We start from the raw sequence: 14629 nt of genomic DNA, 5'->3' as shown, positions 1-14629 counted from the left end.
AATTTAATTGTCTAGGTGATGTTGTGAGGACAGTAGTAGAGGACCCATTTGCCAGGTGAGAAAACCATGGCTCACAGAAGTCACAGAAAAGCAGAACTTAGATTTGAATGTAGTCTTTTTACTACAGAGTCCATTATCTTTTCCACTGGGTGGTGATACCTACTCCTACATATAACCCTTTTTGGTGTTTAGAAATATCCTAAGCCTACAGCAGAATTGTAAATGCAACATTAAAGTTCAATGTATCTTAAACATTATCTAGTCTAATACTTGCCTTCAGAAATGGGGAGTCTGAGGCTTGAAGAGGTTAAGCGACTTGCTCAAAATGGATATTTAACAAACACTTGTTGGGTAACAGGAAAAACAGAAAGTAAAAATAGAATTTACTTTATCTGTGCTGATTTCACGAAGCATCACAATTTAGATATCAGCCTATTGGGGGCACAAAACTCATACTTAGATGAAAAAAAAAATCCTTGGAAGTTACTGAATACAAGGATCATTTCAATTCAGATTGTGAAATAAATGGGTTTTTAAATTGTATTCCCATTCACTTTAACCACAGGTCAGACAGCCTTCATTAAAGCAGAAATGCTACACAAATGAAATAAAATATAAATGAAAATATTGTCAACTGCTAGAGAGCAAGAACAATATTAAACACAGCAGAGTTTATAGGACTTTTTGAGGAATCCCTGAGGCAGAAAACAAAATAAGCAATAATAGTAAATAGTAATAGTAAAGATATTAGACCTTGTAGACCTCATTTAATATTTCTCTCTCATCCAAAAAAATAGATAAATAAAATACCACATCTTCAGTCTGCTTCACACACTATGCTAAAGAAGACATATTTTCCAGGTGAGGCTGGTTTATTTGTGTGCTTGTTTTTTGTTTTGGTTTTTAAGTTGCAGACATTGGAAATTTCCTAGTTTAGCTATAATTTTCAATCCAGCTATTTCCACAAGTGGACAACACAGGAGAGAGCCAGGTAGTTAAGACTGCCAACAGTGTCTGTCTTCTCTCTTCCAAAGTGGCTGTTCATTACCAAACCTCAAAGCTGGACCAGGAAGGAGTAAAGTTTGGGATCTTGAAATTTCATTTTTCTCATTAAGGAAAAAAAAAGCCCATACTACTTTTATTGGAAGACACTTAAAGCATACTGGCACAAGTTTGTCTGAAATCTCTGATTAAAATTCACAAGCAGAACTGCAGCTAGTTTGTGTAAAATATTACTTGAGAAGAGATAAATATAACCAGACACTTAGGCACACATCTAAGTCTGGGAACCCTTGTGTCTTTCTACTGGAAGTAAAATGCTTCTACTATTACTGTTGTGAGAAGAATGCAGGAAGGACATCCCTGAATTAGCAAGAGGGTGTGACTGGGGCCACAGGACTCTAGTGTAATGGACCTGCTTTGCCTTGGGGTTTTTAGCCCTCTTTTTGGAAGTGTGCTAATAAAATAAAAACATCCTGCACTGAATCTAAAATAAATAAAGATGTATTTAGAATGGAACACTCTTTGTGACTTCCTTTCCAACTTTCCTGCCTGTCTAAAAGAGAAATATTTTTATTTGTTGGTGGCACACAACCATGATTAATTGCTCCTAAGCAAGGAAACAGAACAGTAATTCTCTGGCTCTCAGACTTTGCGAAGCTGGCCTTGTTCAAACAGTCAGAGGAAGCTCAGAAAATGTCTCAATATAACCCATGGTCCTGGCAGCAACAATTTTCCAACATAAATCTCAGTAGGAAATATGGCCTTCTGTTCCTTTTACTCCTCGCGTAGCTTGTTGTCTGGACTAGCAGAATTCTCCTGTGCGTCACCCCAACATGGCCATGAAAATAGTGTTTCTGCTTTCCAATCTTGTGTGTATGAGAACGGAAAACAAGACAACTGATGCTATCAGTTCCCACCTTGACTTGTATCCCACCTGTTTTCATTCCCTGTTTTCCTGACCAGAGCAAGGGTAGTGGACAAAAACTAGGAATACGACAAATGTCAAGCATTATACTTGGAGCGCTAAGAACTAGATTACCTCAACTAAATTATGGCATGCTAGAAGCACAGGGCAGATTGGGGCCCAGCTTAGACAAATGAGTTGAGTCTTTTCCATCTATAATTGCTCTGTCAATATGAATTTTTAGCAATGAAGAACCACAGTCTTGGGACATGTAATTCGCAGATTCCACTTCATAATGTAAAATGTATAATGGGGTTCAGATGCCAAATTCTTCTGTTGAATTCTCTCAGCTGCCAGTGCAGTTGGTGTTTACCCCAAATCCATTCCCCTCCCAGGATTAGCATAATTAATACTTAGGGAAAAAAACCTTGCTACTTGGTTCAGATTAACACTTCCAATGTGGAGGTCCATTTTGTGCAGGATTTATGTTTTTTCCTAGTATATTCCTGGCATTTTGGATGAAGAGTTCCCTCATGAAGATCAAGCCTTTCCCTAATGCCAGCTCTAAGCCAGTTTTAACCTCTAATTTGGTCCATGGAGACCCAGGTCTGATTTGAGAATATGCTTGTGTGCCTCTTCTGTGAAACCAACAACATCTCATTGTTGGCTGTTACTCTGCTGACTTCTTTACCCTCCCTGTACTTGATGAAGTTTCCTTTATCAAATAATGGAGTTTCTCATTCAGTCACTACATACCCATATTATAGGCAGTGAAATTGTGTTAACTTTTCTTTGTTAGTGAAAATGACATAATTAGGACTTGTCTAGTGCTCTATTTTTATTGAAAAGGGACTGATCTGCTAAAATAAAATTGTTTAAAATCTGTCTTTTTAAAAATAAATGAAAAGCTTTCGTAAAACGTTTCACTATACTATAAGAACCTCAATCCTCCACGGATTTGTTCACATTAAGTTAACTCTTCTTTTGTGTCTAAGGAGTCCCAGTGGGGATTTCAGGTGTTTTCAATGTGCAAATCCTTGTAATGATATTTCACAAATAAGCAGTTGTGTCCACTGGAGTTAAGAGTGAAGCATAGATCAGTAAGATATCTTGAGAAAGTTACGGAGAGTAAAGAATTTTCTGATTTGCCTGGCTGGGGATGGAGGTTGTATTAATTTAAGGAGCAGAACCTCCACTCTGTATTTTCATCTTCCCGTGTTTTAAAGTGGGCTGGGCTCCCTACAGAGAACCATGAGTTCTAATATGTACAGACTTTCAAACTTTTTTCTCCTTTGGGAAACTGGAGCTGAGCCTCTGGCTTCAGATAACCTAATCAGAATCCTGATTTTGCCTTTTCCTAGCTACATGCCCATGGTCAAGTTACTTAGCATCCCTTAGCCTGAATCTCCCCATTTCTGAAATCAGGATGATTAGTCTCTAACTCATAGGGTTGTATTGAGGATTAAATGAGAAATGAGATGAGATCATCTTCATCACTGCACCATAAGCACGTTCTCAAAAAACATTTCTTTTGCATTTCTTAACATAGGAGGTTTGAATTTCCCTACTAGGGTCACTGAATCAGTTTGAGATGCACCATCCTGAAACTGTCAATATCTGTAGAGAAACCAATGACCCATGAAGTATAAGAAATAACAGAATAAAAATAGATTTTAGAGCAATTGAATAATGGGGTATTTTATAGTAAGCTTTTCTGTGACCTCCCAGAGTGAATGTAAGTTAAAATCTCCCTCATCTTTCAGGCAATGAACAATATGTTAATAATTTCTAATTTATTTTCCATGGCTTCTCCATTTAAGTTTGACATGGTAGATCAACATTACTTATTTTAAGAATAATTAGTTAATCCAAATAGAATCCAAAAGCACATAAAAAAGATTATACAGCATGATCAAGTGGGGTTCATCCCAGGGACACAAGGGTGGTTCAACATATGCAAATCAATCAATGTAATACATCACATCAATAAGAGAAAGGACAAAAACCACATGATCATCTCAATAGATGCAGAAAAAAGCATTTGATAAAATTCAACACTATTTATGATAAAAACTCTCACCAAAGTGGGTATAGAGGGAATATATCTCAACATCATAAAAGCTATATATGACAAACCTACAGCCAGCATAGTACTCAACAGTGAAAAACTCAAAACCTTCCCACTAAAATCTGGGACAAGAAAAGGTTGTCCACTCTCACCACTCCTATTCAACATAGTCTTGGAAGTCCTAGGCACAGCAATCAGGCAAGAGAGAGAAATAAAAGGGATCCAAATTGGAAAAGAAGAGGTAAAAGTGTCACTATATGCGGATGACATGATACTATATATGGAAAACTCTAAAAGCTCCACACAAAAACTACTAGAACTAATCAAAGATTCATCAAGGTAGCAGGTTACAAGATTAACGTACAAAAATCAGTTGCATTTCTTTACACTAACGATGAATCAACAGGAAAAGAAAGTAAAGAAGCAATCCCCTTTAAAAAAGCACCCAAACTAATAAAATACCTAGGAATAAATCTATCCAAGGAAGTGAAAGACTTAACATGGAGAACTATAAAACATTGCTTAAGGAAATTAAAGAATACTTAAAAAAATGGAAAGATATCCCATACTCCTGGATTGGAAGAATCAATATTGTTAAAACTGTCATACTGCCCAAGGCAATCTACAGATTTAATGCAATCTCTATCAAATTACCCAGGACAGATTTCACAGAACTAGAACAAATCATAATGAAATTTATATGCAATCACAAAAGACCTAGAATTGCCAAAGCATTCCTGAAGAAAAAGAAAGAGGCTGGAGGAATAACCCTCCCAGACTTCAGACAATACTATATAGCTAAAGTAATCAAAACAGCATGGTATTGGTACAAAACAGACATATGGACCAATGGAACAGAATAGAGAGCCCAGAAATGAACCCACAAACTTTTAGTCAACTAATCTTCGACAAAGGAGGCAAGAACATACAATGGAATAAAGACAGTCTCTTCAGCAAATGGTGTTGAGAAAACTGGACAGCAGCATGTAAATCAGTAAAGCTAGAACACTCCCTTACACCATACACAAAAATAAACTCAAAATGAACCAAAGACTTAAACATAAGACAAGATACAATAAACCTCCTAGAGGAAAATATAGGCAAAACATTATCTGAGATACATCTCAAAAATGTTCTCCTAGGGCAGTCTACCCAAGTAATAGAAATAAAAGTAAGAACAAACAAATGGGACCTCATTAAACTTACAAGCTTTTGCACAGCAAAGGAAACCATAAGCAAAACAAAACGACAACCTACGGAATGGGAGAAAATTTTTGCAAAAGATGAAACTGACAAAGGCTTTATCTCCAGAATATATAAACAGAACATATGACTTAATAAGAAAAAAACAAACAACCTAATCCAAAAATGGGCAGAAGACCTAAACAAGCAATTCTCCAAAGAAGACATACAAATGATCAATAGACACATGAAAAAACGCTCAATATCACTAATTATCAGAGAAAGGCAAATCAAAACTACAATGAGGTATCACCTCACACCAGTCAGAATGGCCATCATTCAAAAGTCCACAAATGACAAATGCTGGAGAGGCTGTGGAGAAAAGGGAACCTCTCTACACTGCTGGTGGGAATGCAGTTTGGTGCAGCCACTGTGGAAAACAGTATGGAGATTCCCCAAAAGACTAGGAATAGACTTACCGTATGACCCTGTAATCCCACTCCTGGGCATCTATCCAGAAGGAACCCTACTTCAGGAAGACACCTGCACCCCAATGTTCATAGCAGCACTATTTACAATAGCCAAGACATGGAGACAGCCTAAATGTCCATCGACAGATGACTGGATAAAGAAGTGGTGGTATATTTATACAATGGAATACTATTCAGCCATAAAAATGACAACACCATTTGCAGCAACATGGATGTTTCTGGAGAATGTCATTCTAAGTGAAGTAAGCCATAAAGAGAAAGAAAAATACCATATGAGATCGCTCATATGTGGAATCTTAAAAAAAAAAAAAAGAAAGTAAAGAGAAAGACAAAGGAACATAAATACAAAACAGAAACAGACTCACAGACATAGAATACAGACTTGTGGTTGCCCGGGGGGAGGGGGGTAGGAAAGGACAGACTGGGAGTTCAAAATTTGTAGATACTGACAGGCATATGCAGAATAGATAAACAAGATTATACTGTATAGCACAGGGAAATATATACAAGATCTTGTAGTAGCTCATGGTGAAAAAGAATGTGACAATGAATATAAGTATGTTCATGTATAACTGAAAAATTGTGCTCTACACTGGAATTGACACAACATTGTAAACTGACTATAACTGAATAAGATAAAATTTTAAAAATAGAATAATTAGCTAATCAAATTTATTTTTAATTTTTTCTTAATACCCTTCCAGGGGAACTTAATCAAAGGTCCAGAATTCAAATTTGCTTGCTAGTTGATTAGAGCAGGAAAACACCTTAGGCTCTTTCTTGACTAGTGGAAAACTTGTTGCTAAGTCACCTCAATATATATAAATACATACACACACACACACACACACAATAGTGTATACATAATATATATATATGATGTGAATTTATGATGTGGAAATTAATCCTAGAGTTAATCCTGGGGTAAAGATAATTAGTGTTCTAGTAAGATGTGAATTAAGTGAAGTTGTGTGCAATGAAAAGGGAGAAAAATCAAAATAAAGAAGTAACAATAACAATAAAACCCAACAAGCTGAATCCTACTAAAGCTATATAGAAATAGCTTTAGTAGTTTTATTTATTAAACCCTCTTTTCCTAAATGCCAACTGTGTGCCAGGCATTACACTAGAGTCTGGGAATAAAAATGAAAAGGATTTATTCACAAACATCTGTGTAAGAGATTGCCCAAGTCACTTGCCCAAGGTTATGCCTGATGAGCAGGGCCAGAACTTGAACATGTAATTCTGTCTCTAAAGTCCAGTGTCCCCCCCCACCCCCACAATAACAAGTTGCAGGCACTGTTGGTGTCCAGTCATGATCCTCTCATATCCCTTTTCCCAACTGTGTATGCTTATCTCCTAGTTTCTGCATCTTATGCTACTAAACACTTGTACCTTTGACCTTGAAAGGATTGCACTTGGACACTGGCTTGAGCAGAGTCTGAAATGTCTTGGAGTCCCCATGCCTCACTTCCCCACCATCCCACAATCCTAGAGTGATGCAGAGCTAATGACTGTGGGAGTTTAAAAGCTCAGTTCCTTTGCCACAAGATAAGACAAACTCTGAGGTTCAACTTATGCTCCAGATCTTTCCATAGATCAGGCTGAGACTTCACCTAAAATTGTATCTTTGTTTGGTTTCTTCTTTTCTGTTTTGCTGCCTCCACTTACTGGTTTTACCCTGGGCACAGTTCTTTACTAAATCACTACCACACAAATTTCCTTTCAGGGTCTGCTTCTTGGAGACCTTGACTTGAGACATCTATATTATGATACAAATTATGTATCTATCTCACTGTAAGTTCACCTAGATTTTAACCACAGGATGGGGGGAATGTATTCTTTAATGAAATTTTTAGGTTACATTATGAACATGGAATTAAAATCAATCATTTGAAATGATTATTTAATCAGCCAAATGTGTGTAATTTGTTTTGTGACCTTGGCTAAGTCATTTAATCTACAGATATATCTTGTTTTATTGCGCTTTGCTTTATTATACTTCACAGATACTATGTTTTTTTATAAACTGAAGTGTTTTTATAACCCTGTGTCAGGCAAATATTTCAGGTCCATTTCCATTTTTCTAATGGCACTTGCTCACTTTGTGTCTGTGTGTGTGACATTTTGGTAAGTCTTGCAGTATTTCAACTTCGTTATTATTCTATTTGTTATGGTCATCTGTGTTCAGTGAACTTTGATGTTACTATTGTAATTGTTTTGGCATTCTTTAGCATTAAGGTATTTTTAATTAAGGTATGTACTTTTTTTTTAAGACATAATGCTATTGCACACTTGACTACAGTGTAGTGTAAAAAAAACTTTTATATGCACTGGGAAACCCTCAAATTCTTGTGACTCACTTTATTACAATATTTGGTTTATTACAGTGGTCTATTGGGTGGAACTGAACCCATAATATATCCAAGGTATGCTTGTATTTGGATAACAGCTTTTTTCCTTGAAAGACGAGTGTTATTTATCCAGGTAGCATGTGCATATCAAATATAGCACATATTAGGCCATTTTATGATACAAAACAATCATAGTCTGTTTAAACAACAGGCTATATGCACAGAGTCCATGTTTTGACATTTTATCTTAATCTCAGTAACCGAGAGAAAGTAGTTTGATGCTTTAATTTACTTTTCTCAATAGAGCAGATTCCCAATAACAACTGTCAAATTTTATAGAACAAGTGAACATCTTAAAACTGTGATTAAAAATCCACTTGTTACATTTAAAGAAAAATATTTCTATTTCAGCTTTTTGACAATGTATAGCATGGCCATTGTCAATCTTAAGTCTTTAATGTGCTATTAAAACATCATATTAAACAGAATAATTCATAATTTTACCCATCTTAAAGTACCTTTGTTTTAAAATGAGACATAGCATAGATTCAAATATTGGAAAAAATGAAGAAGTAAGCATTACAATCCTAGATGGCATTAATTCCACTTACTCCATGAATAATCTCTTCCTTCAAACCCCAAACATGTAAGAAATAGAGGAATTAAATCTATTTTATGCTAATAATAAAGCACATGAGAGTGGATAAAAAGAATGAAATCAAGGCATAAAAGGTGGATTCTTTATTCTCCCATTCCAGTCACAGAAAAGGAATGTAAATGAACAAAATAAATCTAAAGGTCTTTAAAGTGATTCCATAGCAAGATGGATTAGGTGATGAAACCATTTTATTCATAGACAGCATAGCAATAAAATCATAAGCTCTCAAAGAGCAAATGAAAAGTCCCTCGCTGGACCTTGTGTTGGAGTCTTTGGGCCATGGGACATCATGATTAGGTTATTGTGTTTTGCATCTGTTTCACAATACACTACTGAATATTTTATCACTGTGATCAATGAAGCTTTATGGACTGACCTTGCAGGTCAAGAAATCAAAATGGAGAGGTAAGTCTATAAAAGACAGAAAGGCATAGCATTGCAGAACTCAATCTTTTAATTTATTTGTTTCTCACATTTCTCATGACTCATGGAAAGAATGGCCAACAAATTCTCACGAGTGATAGCTAGCATACTAATTATGTATCTCCACACTCTTTCCCTTCATGAATATATTTGAAGACAGATATGTATGAGTTTTAATTATAGAGGTAACCATCTATTTTACTTTTTCAGTAAAAGAAAAATGGCAGATTTACATATAGGCCACTTATAAAGTCTAGAAATATAGATACTATATAGAATGGATATTTGTATCTATATAAATCCACTATATAGGATGGATTATTAATTGCAGGAAAAAGCAAATGGCAAAACAATATGTACTTTATTACATTTATGCAATTTACATAAATTTATTTATATAAATCAAATGCACAATTATAATGCAAACTTAATTCATAATAAGGTTATATGGTAGTGCAGGTAACAGAGAGGATTGAAAAGGCAAGGCAGAATTTTGTGCTGACTGTATTGTTTGAAATGTGTGCAGTGAGAACACAGTCATAGAGCACCATGTCAGTACTTTAACTCTGATCAGTAGCATATCATTTGCAAAACACTCTTAACCTCCCTGTGCTCAAAGATCCTTATCTATAAAATGACAATTTCTGAGGTTCTTTCCTGCTTAACTATTTCAAATATTTATCCAGTGATTAGAAGTCAGGAGGCACACTCTAACCTCGTGGGCCCATGCTGGCTCTTAGAACTCCTCCAGTGTATGATTATATAAAGTGATACAGTGTTTCCAACGGGAGTGGCAAGACCCTTTAACAATTTGTCTATACAAGGCTCTTTCCTGTAGAAAGAAAGTCTTTTAGGAAAGAACGTTTCCAGCTGGCTGGAGAAGGGACCCAATGGGAAGGTGTGTGTGTGTGTACCGTGCTGCAGCTTCACCACCCAGCATCTAGCCTGGAACTTGGACTCAGTCTTTATGAGAGTCACACTGGGGCAAATGCATAGAGATTGGCAGGAAGGTGGCATTGTCGAGGAAGTAATTAATCAAAAAGAGTGGAGCCAAGGTATGGACGCTAAGTGAGGACTGTGGGAACCACTTATCCCAGAACAGGGACCCCACAGAGCCTGCCCCTGCTGTCAGACCTGGAAGACTCCCAGCAGAAGTGGCTAGAAATAGCATTCAGTGATTTTAGCCTCAAGAGTCTAAAGGCAGTGTGGGCTTTAAGTTGAGGAGGTGCAGCCTCCGGTTAACAGAGGGAGGAGTCCCAGGCTGCGTAAGGCCCTGGTAAGACACTGGGCCAGAACGGAGGGTACCACCAACTCCAGAATGGAGGGTGCTCCGAAGGTTCCACTACCATTGTTGTGGGGGTGGTGAGGGGGAAGCTCCATAATAACTATCAGACCGAGGCTCCCTCCGACTTCATCTTCTTGGGAGTCTAACGGGTGAGGGATTCTGGGTGAAGACACCGAATGGGTTAAATACCTTAGACTGTAAGGAACCTTACTTCCGCCCTAGGAGAAGTGGCACTACGGAGCGTAGGGGGAGGAGGCAACGGTGAGCCCAAGCGGAAGTGACGTCCCCTGACTTCCGCCCCGGAGTGCCGTTGGCGAAGGCCTGTAACGGAAGCTGAGGCCTCGTTCCGCGGAAGGAGGAGGCCTAGGTCTGGTCAAGTGTTAAGGTGAGAACACTGAAAGAGGGACCCAACTACCCGAGAAGAGAGGGAGTCCCGGTGAGTAAAGCCCCGTACCTTTTGTCATTCCGGGGAGCCCGTGGAATAACTGACTCCAGCCTCGGGAATCAGCGGCGAGCCAGCGGCAAGGGCCTGGGTCCGAGGGGCGTGGCCACAAGTCAGCGGCGGTCTGGAAGGGGCTCCGGCACTGGAGAGTGTTAAGATGAGGGAGGGAAAATGAGACGACCAGCTTCACAGAATAGGAGGGCTTCTGCCGGTAAGAGTGCGGCCCCAGCTCCAGCCCTGGGAGCCCTGAAAATAAGTGCCAGTTCCCTGACTTCCATCTTGGATTTGCAGGAAAGTGAGGCCTGTTCTAAGGACTGCTGCCTCAAGTAAACAGAGGAGTCCCAGACCCTGCTCGGAGTCAAGGTAAGATGCTGAGTGATAACTGAGGTGACCACCCGCCCCAGGCAGGAGAGGGTTGCTGGCAACAATTTTGTGAGATCTGGGAGGAGCTGGGTTGGGGGGAGTGGCTTCCCCTGACTTTTGCCTTAGAAGCCTAAGGATGGTGAGTGCTCTGGTCTGAGAGAGGAGGCCTAATTTTAGGAGAGAGGAGGCCTAATTTTAGCAGAGAGGAGTCCTAGGCCCTGCCAGTTTCAAGGTAAGACGCTGAGTGAGAATTGGGGCGACCACCCACTTCACAACAGAGGCAGTCCCACAGATAAGAGCACAGACCCTGTGACAGCCCTCAGAATAACTGTCAGACCCTTTTGTCCCTTAACTTCTACCTTGGGTTTGCAAGGAGGTGAGGCCTGTTCTGAGGACTGCCGCCTTAGGTGAGCAGAGGGAGGAGTCCCAGATCCTGCCAGGAGTGAAGGTAAGATGCTGAGTGAGGACTGAGAGGACCCCTCCTCCTGATTGGAGGGGCTCGTCAGAGTTCTGTTGTCAGCCCTGTGTCGGAGGTGGGGAGAGCATGGCTGGAAGTCACATCCTCTGAATTTTGCTTCAGGAATCTCAGGGAGGTGAAAGCCTTGGTGTGAGGGTTGCAGCCTCCAGTCAACAGGGGTTTTGGCCTCTACTAGAGTCAAGGTAAGATGCTCAGTGCATGCTCAGAACATGCACTGCCCACCCCCACCCCCCATGAAGGGGCATTTGCAGACCCCCGCATTTGTTGTTATCCCTGGGAGATGCTGGGCAGGGATAGCTGGAATTGGCATCCACTGACTGCCTGAAGAATCTGAGCATGGTTAGTACCTTGTTCTGAGAGCGCAGGCCTCAGTTCTGCAGAAGGAAGAATGGCAGGCCCTGCCAACTTTCAGCAAAGGACTCTTGAGTGGGGACTGATGGGACTATTTACCTCACAACAGAGAACTCTTCTAGATAAGGGCATAGTCCTTGCTGTCAGCTCCAGGGGGCCCCAAAATAGCTGTTACACTGAGTTGCTTCCTAACTTCTACCTTGGATTTGTAGAGAGGTGAGGCCTGCTCTGAGAAGTGCTGTCTCCAGTGAGCAGAGGGAGGAGTCCCAGACTCTGCCAGGAGTCAAGGTAAGATGCTGAATGGGGACTGAAGAAATCTCTTCCCCAGAATGGAGAAGGCCCCTCAGATCTCTGTTGTCAGTCCCAGGAAGGGGAGGGGGTGGCCAGGAATGACTTCATCTGACTTTTGCCTGGGGAGTGTGAGGATGATGACCATATTGGTCTGACAGATATAGCCCCAGGTAGTCAGAGAGAAGAGTCCCAGGCTCTGGCAGGAATCAAAGTGAGATGCTGAGCAAGGACTAAGGGGTTCACTCAAGAATAGTGGGGGCGCCACAGAGCCATGTCCCTGTTGTCAGACTAGGTAGGCCTTGGAATACTTGTCAGACTTCGGTGCTTTCTGATTTTGGCTTTGGGAATCTGAGGGCTGTTGTCGCCAGTTAGCAGAGAGGTATCTCAGTCTCTGTAAAGGTCAAAGTGAAGACTCTGAGTGAGGATTAAGGGGATCATACACATCAGAACAACAGAGCCCAACAGACAGAAGCCCTCCTTTGTCATCTCTGGGAGGCCCAGGCAGGTATGGCCCAGTGAGGGACCCCTCACATCCATCCTGCACCATCTGTCTCCACTGTGACTTTCCTGGCTGAGAGGCTCTGCAAAGAGCTGTCAGCCTGAGGTACCTCCTCGCTTCTTTTTAACTAGAGTGTCTCAAGGAGATTAAAACCTCTTTCTGAGGTGATAATCCTTGGGTCAGTAGAGGGAGGAATCTCAGATCACAGTGAGGATTCTGAACAAAGACAGATGACCACCCACCCCCAAGCACAATGGATCCTATAGAGCTTAACCACCTCCCACTGCCCTGTTACCAGCTCTGGGAAGCCTTGGGCTGGCTTGACTGGCTGCATCCTGTTTCAGCTTCCTACAGGTCAGGACTGGAGACCTGTGAGGCTCTAGATTACTGCCCTCAGGAAAAGACGGGTGGAGGCACTCTGTTGGAGTTGCCACAGTTGAGTTTATCAGATAAGGCCATTCACATCCTCCTTTCTCCCTAGGTTGTGGTCCTCTATTATCCAACCTCCTGCCCACATTCCTCCGTGCTACCACTGACCAGAGTGAGCATGTCTCAGGGTCAGAAGATTCCACATTGCACACAGGAACAACATCACACCCACTGTGAGCCCCAGGGCCTGGAGGCTGCACAGGTCTCCAAGGCTTTGGAGGAGACCTCTCCCTCCTCCTCCCATCCTCTAATGCCTGGAAACCTGGAGGAGGCTTTGGCTGCTGGGGCACCCAGTACTTCCCAGAGTCCTCAGGGTGCCTCTTCATCTGACACTGTCACCGGAGCCATCTCATCAAGTAAATCAGATGAGTGCTCCAGCAGGCAAGAAAAGGAGGCGAGTTCAGCTTCTTCAAAGCCTCTGTCTGACACTGAGAACTTGCCCGTAGATCCTCTAGATGAGAAGATGATTTTATTGGTGCAGTTCCTGCTGCAAAAGTATCAAATGAGAGAGCCAGTCACAAAGGCAGATATGATTGGTGATGTTATCAAAGAGTGTAAGAATGATTTCCTTGAGATCCTTAGGAGAACCTCTGAGCACATGGAGCTGGTCTTTGGTGTTGATATAAAGGAAGTGGATCCTAGCAGCCACAGCTATGCCCTCGTCAACGTACTAGACCTCACCTATGATGCGAGGCCCAGTGGTTACGAGGGCATGCCTAGGACCAGCATCCTGGTAACGATCCTGGGCGTGATTTTCATGAAGGGCAATCGCGCCACTGAGGAGGAAATCTGGGAAGTGCTGAATATGATGGGCTTATATTCTGGGAGGAAGCATTTCATTTTTGGGGAGCCCAGGAAGTTCATTACCAAAGATTTAGTGCGAGAAAGGTACCTGGATTACCAGCGGGTGCCCAACAGTGATCCTCCATGCTATGAATTCCTGTGGGGTCCAAGAGCTCATGCTGAAGTCAGCAAGATGAAATTGCTGGAGTTCTTGACCAAGATTCATGAGTCTGACCCTACTTGCTTCCCATCCCATTATGAGGAGGCTTTGAGAAATGAAGCAGAAAGAGCCCGAGCTAGAGTTACAACCAGGGCTGGCACAGCTGCCGAGGCCAGGGCGCACTCCAGTGCCAGACCCAGCAGCTCTTCCCACCCCTAGTGAGGTCTGAATCATACTCTTCAGTTTGTCATTGAAGAGAAGTCAGCTTTCTAAGTAATGGAGGGCTGGGGTGAAGCTGTAGGGAAAACAGTGTGCAGCATCTTTCCTATATGGTTAACACAGAGGTTTCTCTTTTGGGGCAGTTAGTTTTTAAATGTTCCTTTTAATGTGACATTTCATTAGCTTCATAATCTAAGTTTCTGAATGATACTGGTCATACATTTATTGTTATTTATGGAATTAAAGA

At 41.0% G+C, this 14629-nt stretch overlaps 1 protein-coding gene across 1 annotated transcript; it reads left to right on the top strand.

The window, feature by feature from the left end:
* The first annotated feature begins 11726 nt into the window (after positions 1 to 11726).
* LOC105099247 (melanoma-associated antigen B16) lies at positions 11727 to 14382 on the top strand. Its single transcript, XM_031446502.2, has 3 exons — positions 11727 to 11832; positions 12214 to 12289; positions 13273 to 14382. Exon 3 carries the CDS (start codon positions 13339 to 13341, stop codon positions 14380 to 14382), a length of 1044 nt encoding a protein of 347 aa, XP_031302362.1. The 5' UTR covers positions 11727 to 11832; positions 12214 to 12289; positions 13273 to 13338.
* The last annotated feature ends 247 nt before the right edge of the window (positions 14383 to 14629 follow it).

Source organism: Camelus dromedarius, chromosome X (assembly GCF_036321535.1).
Source record: "Camelus dromedarius isolate mCamDro1 chromosome X, mCamDro1.pat, whole genome shotgun sequence".
Taxonomy (NCBI): Eukaryota; Metazoa; Chordata; class Mammalia; order Artiodactyla; family Camelidae; genus Camelus; species Camelus dromedarius.
Note: the sequence above shows the minus strand (reverse complement) of the source record. Positions and strands in the feature narration are given on the sequence as shown.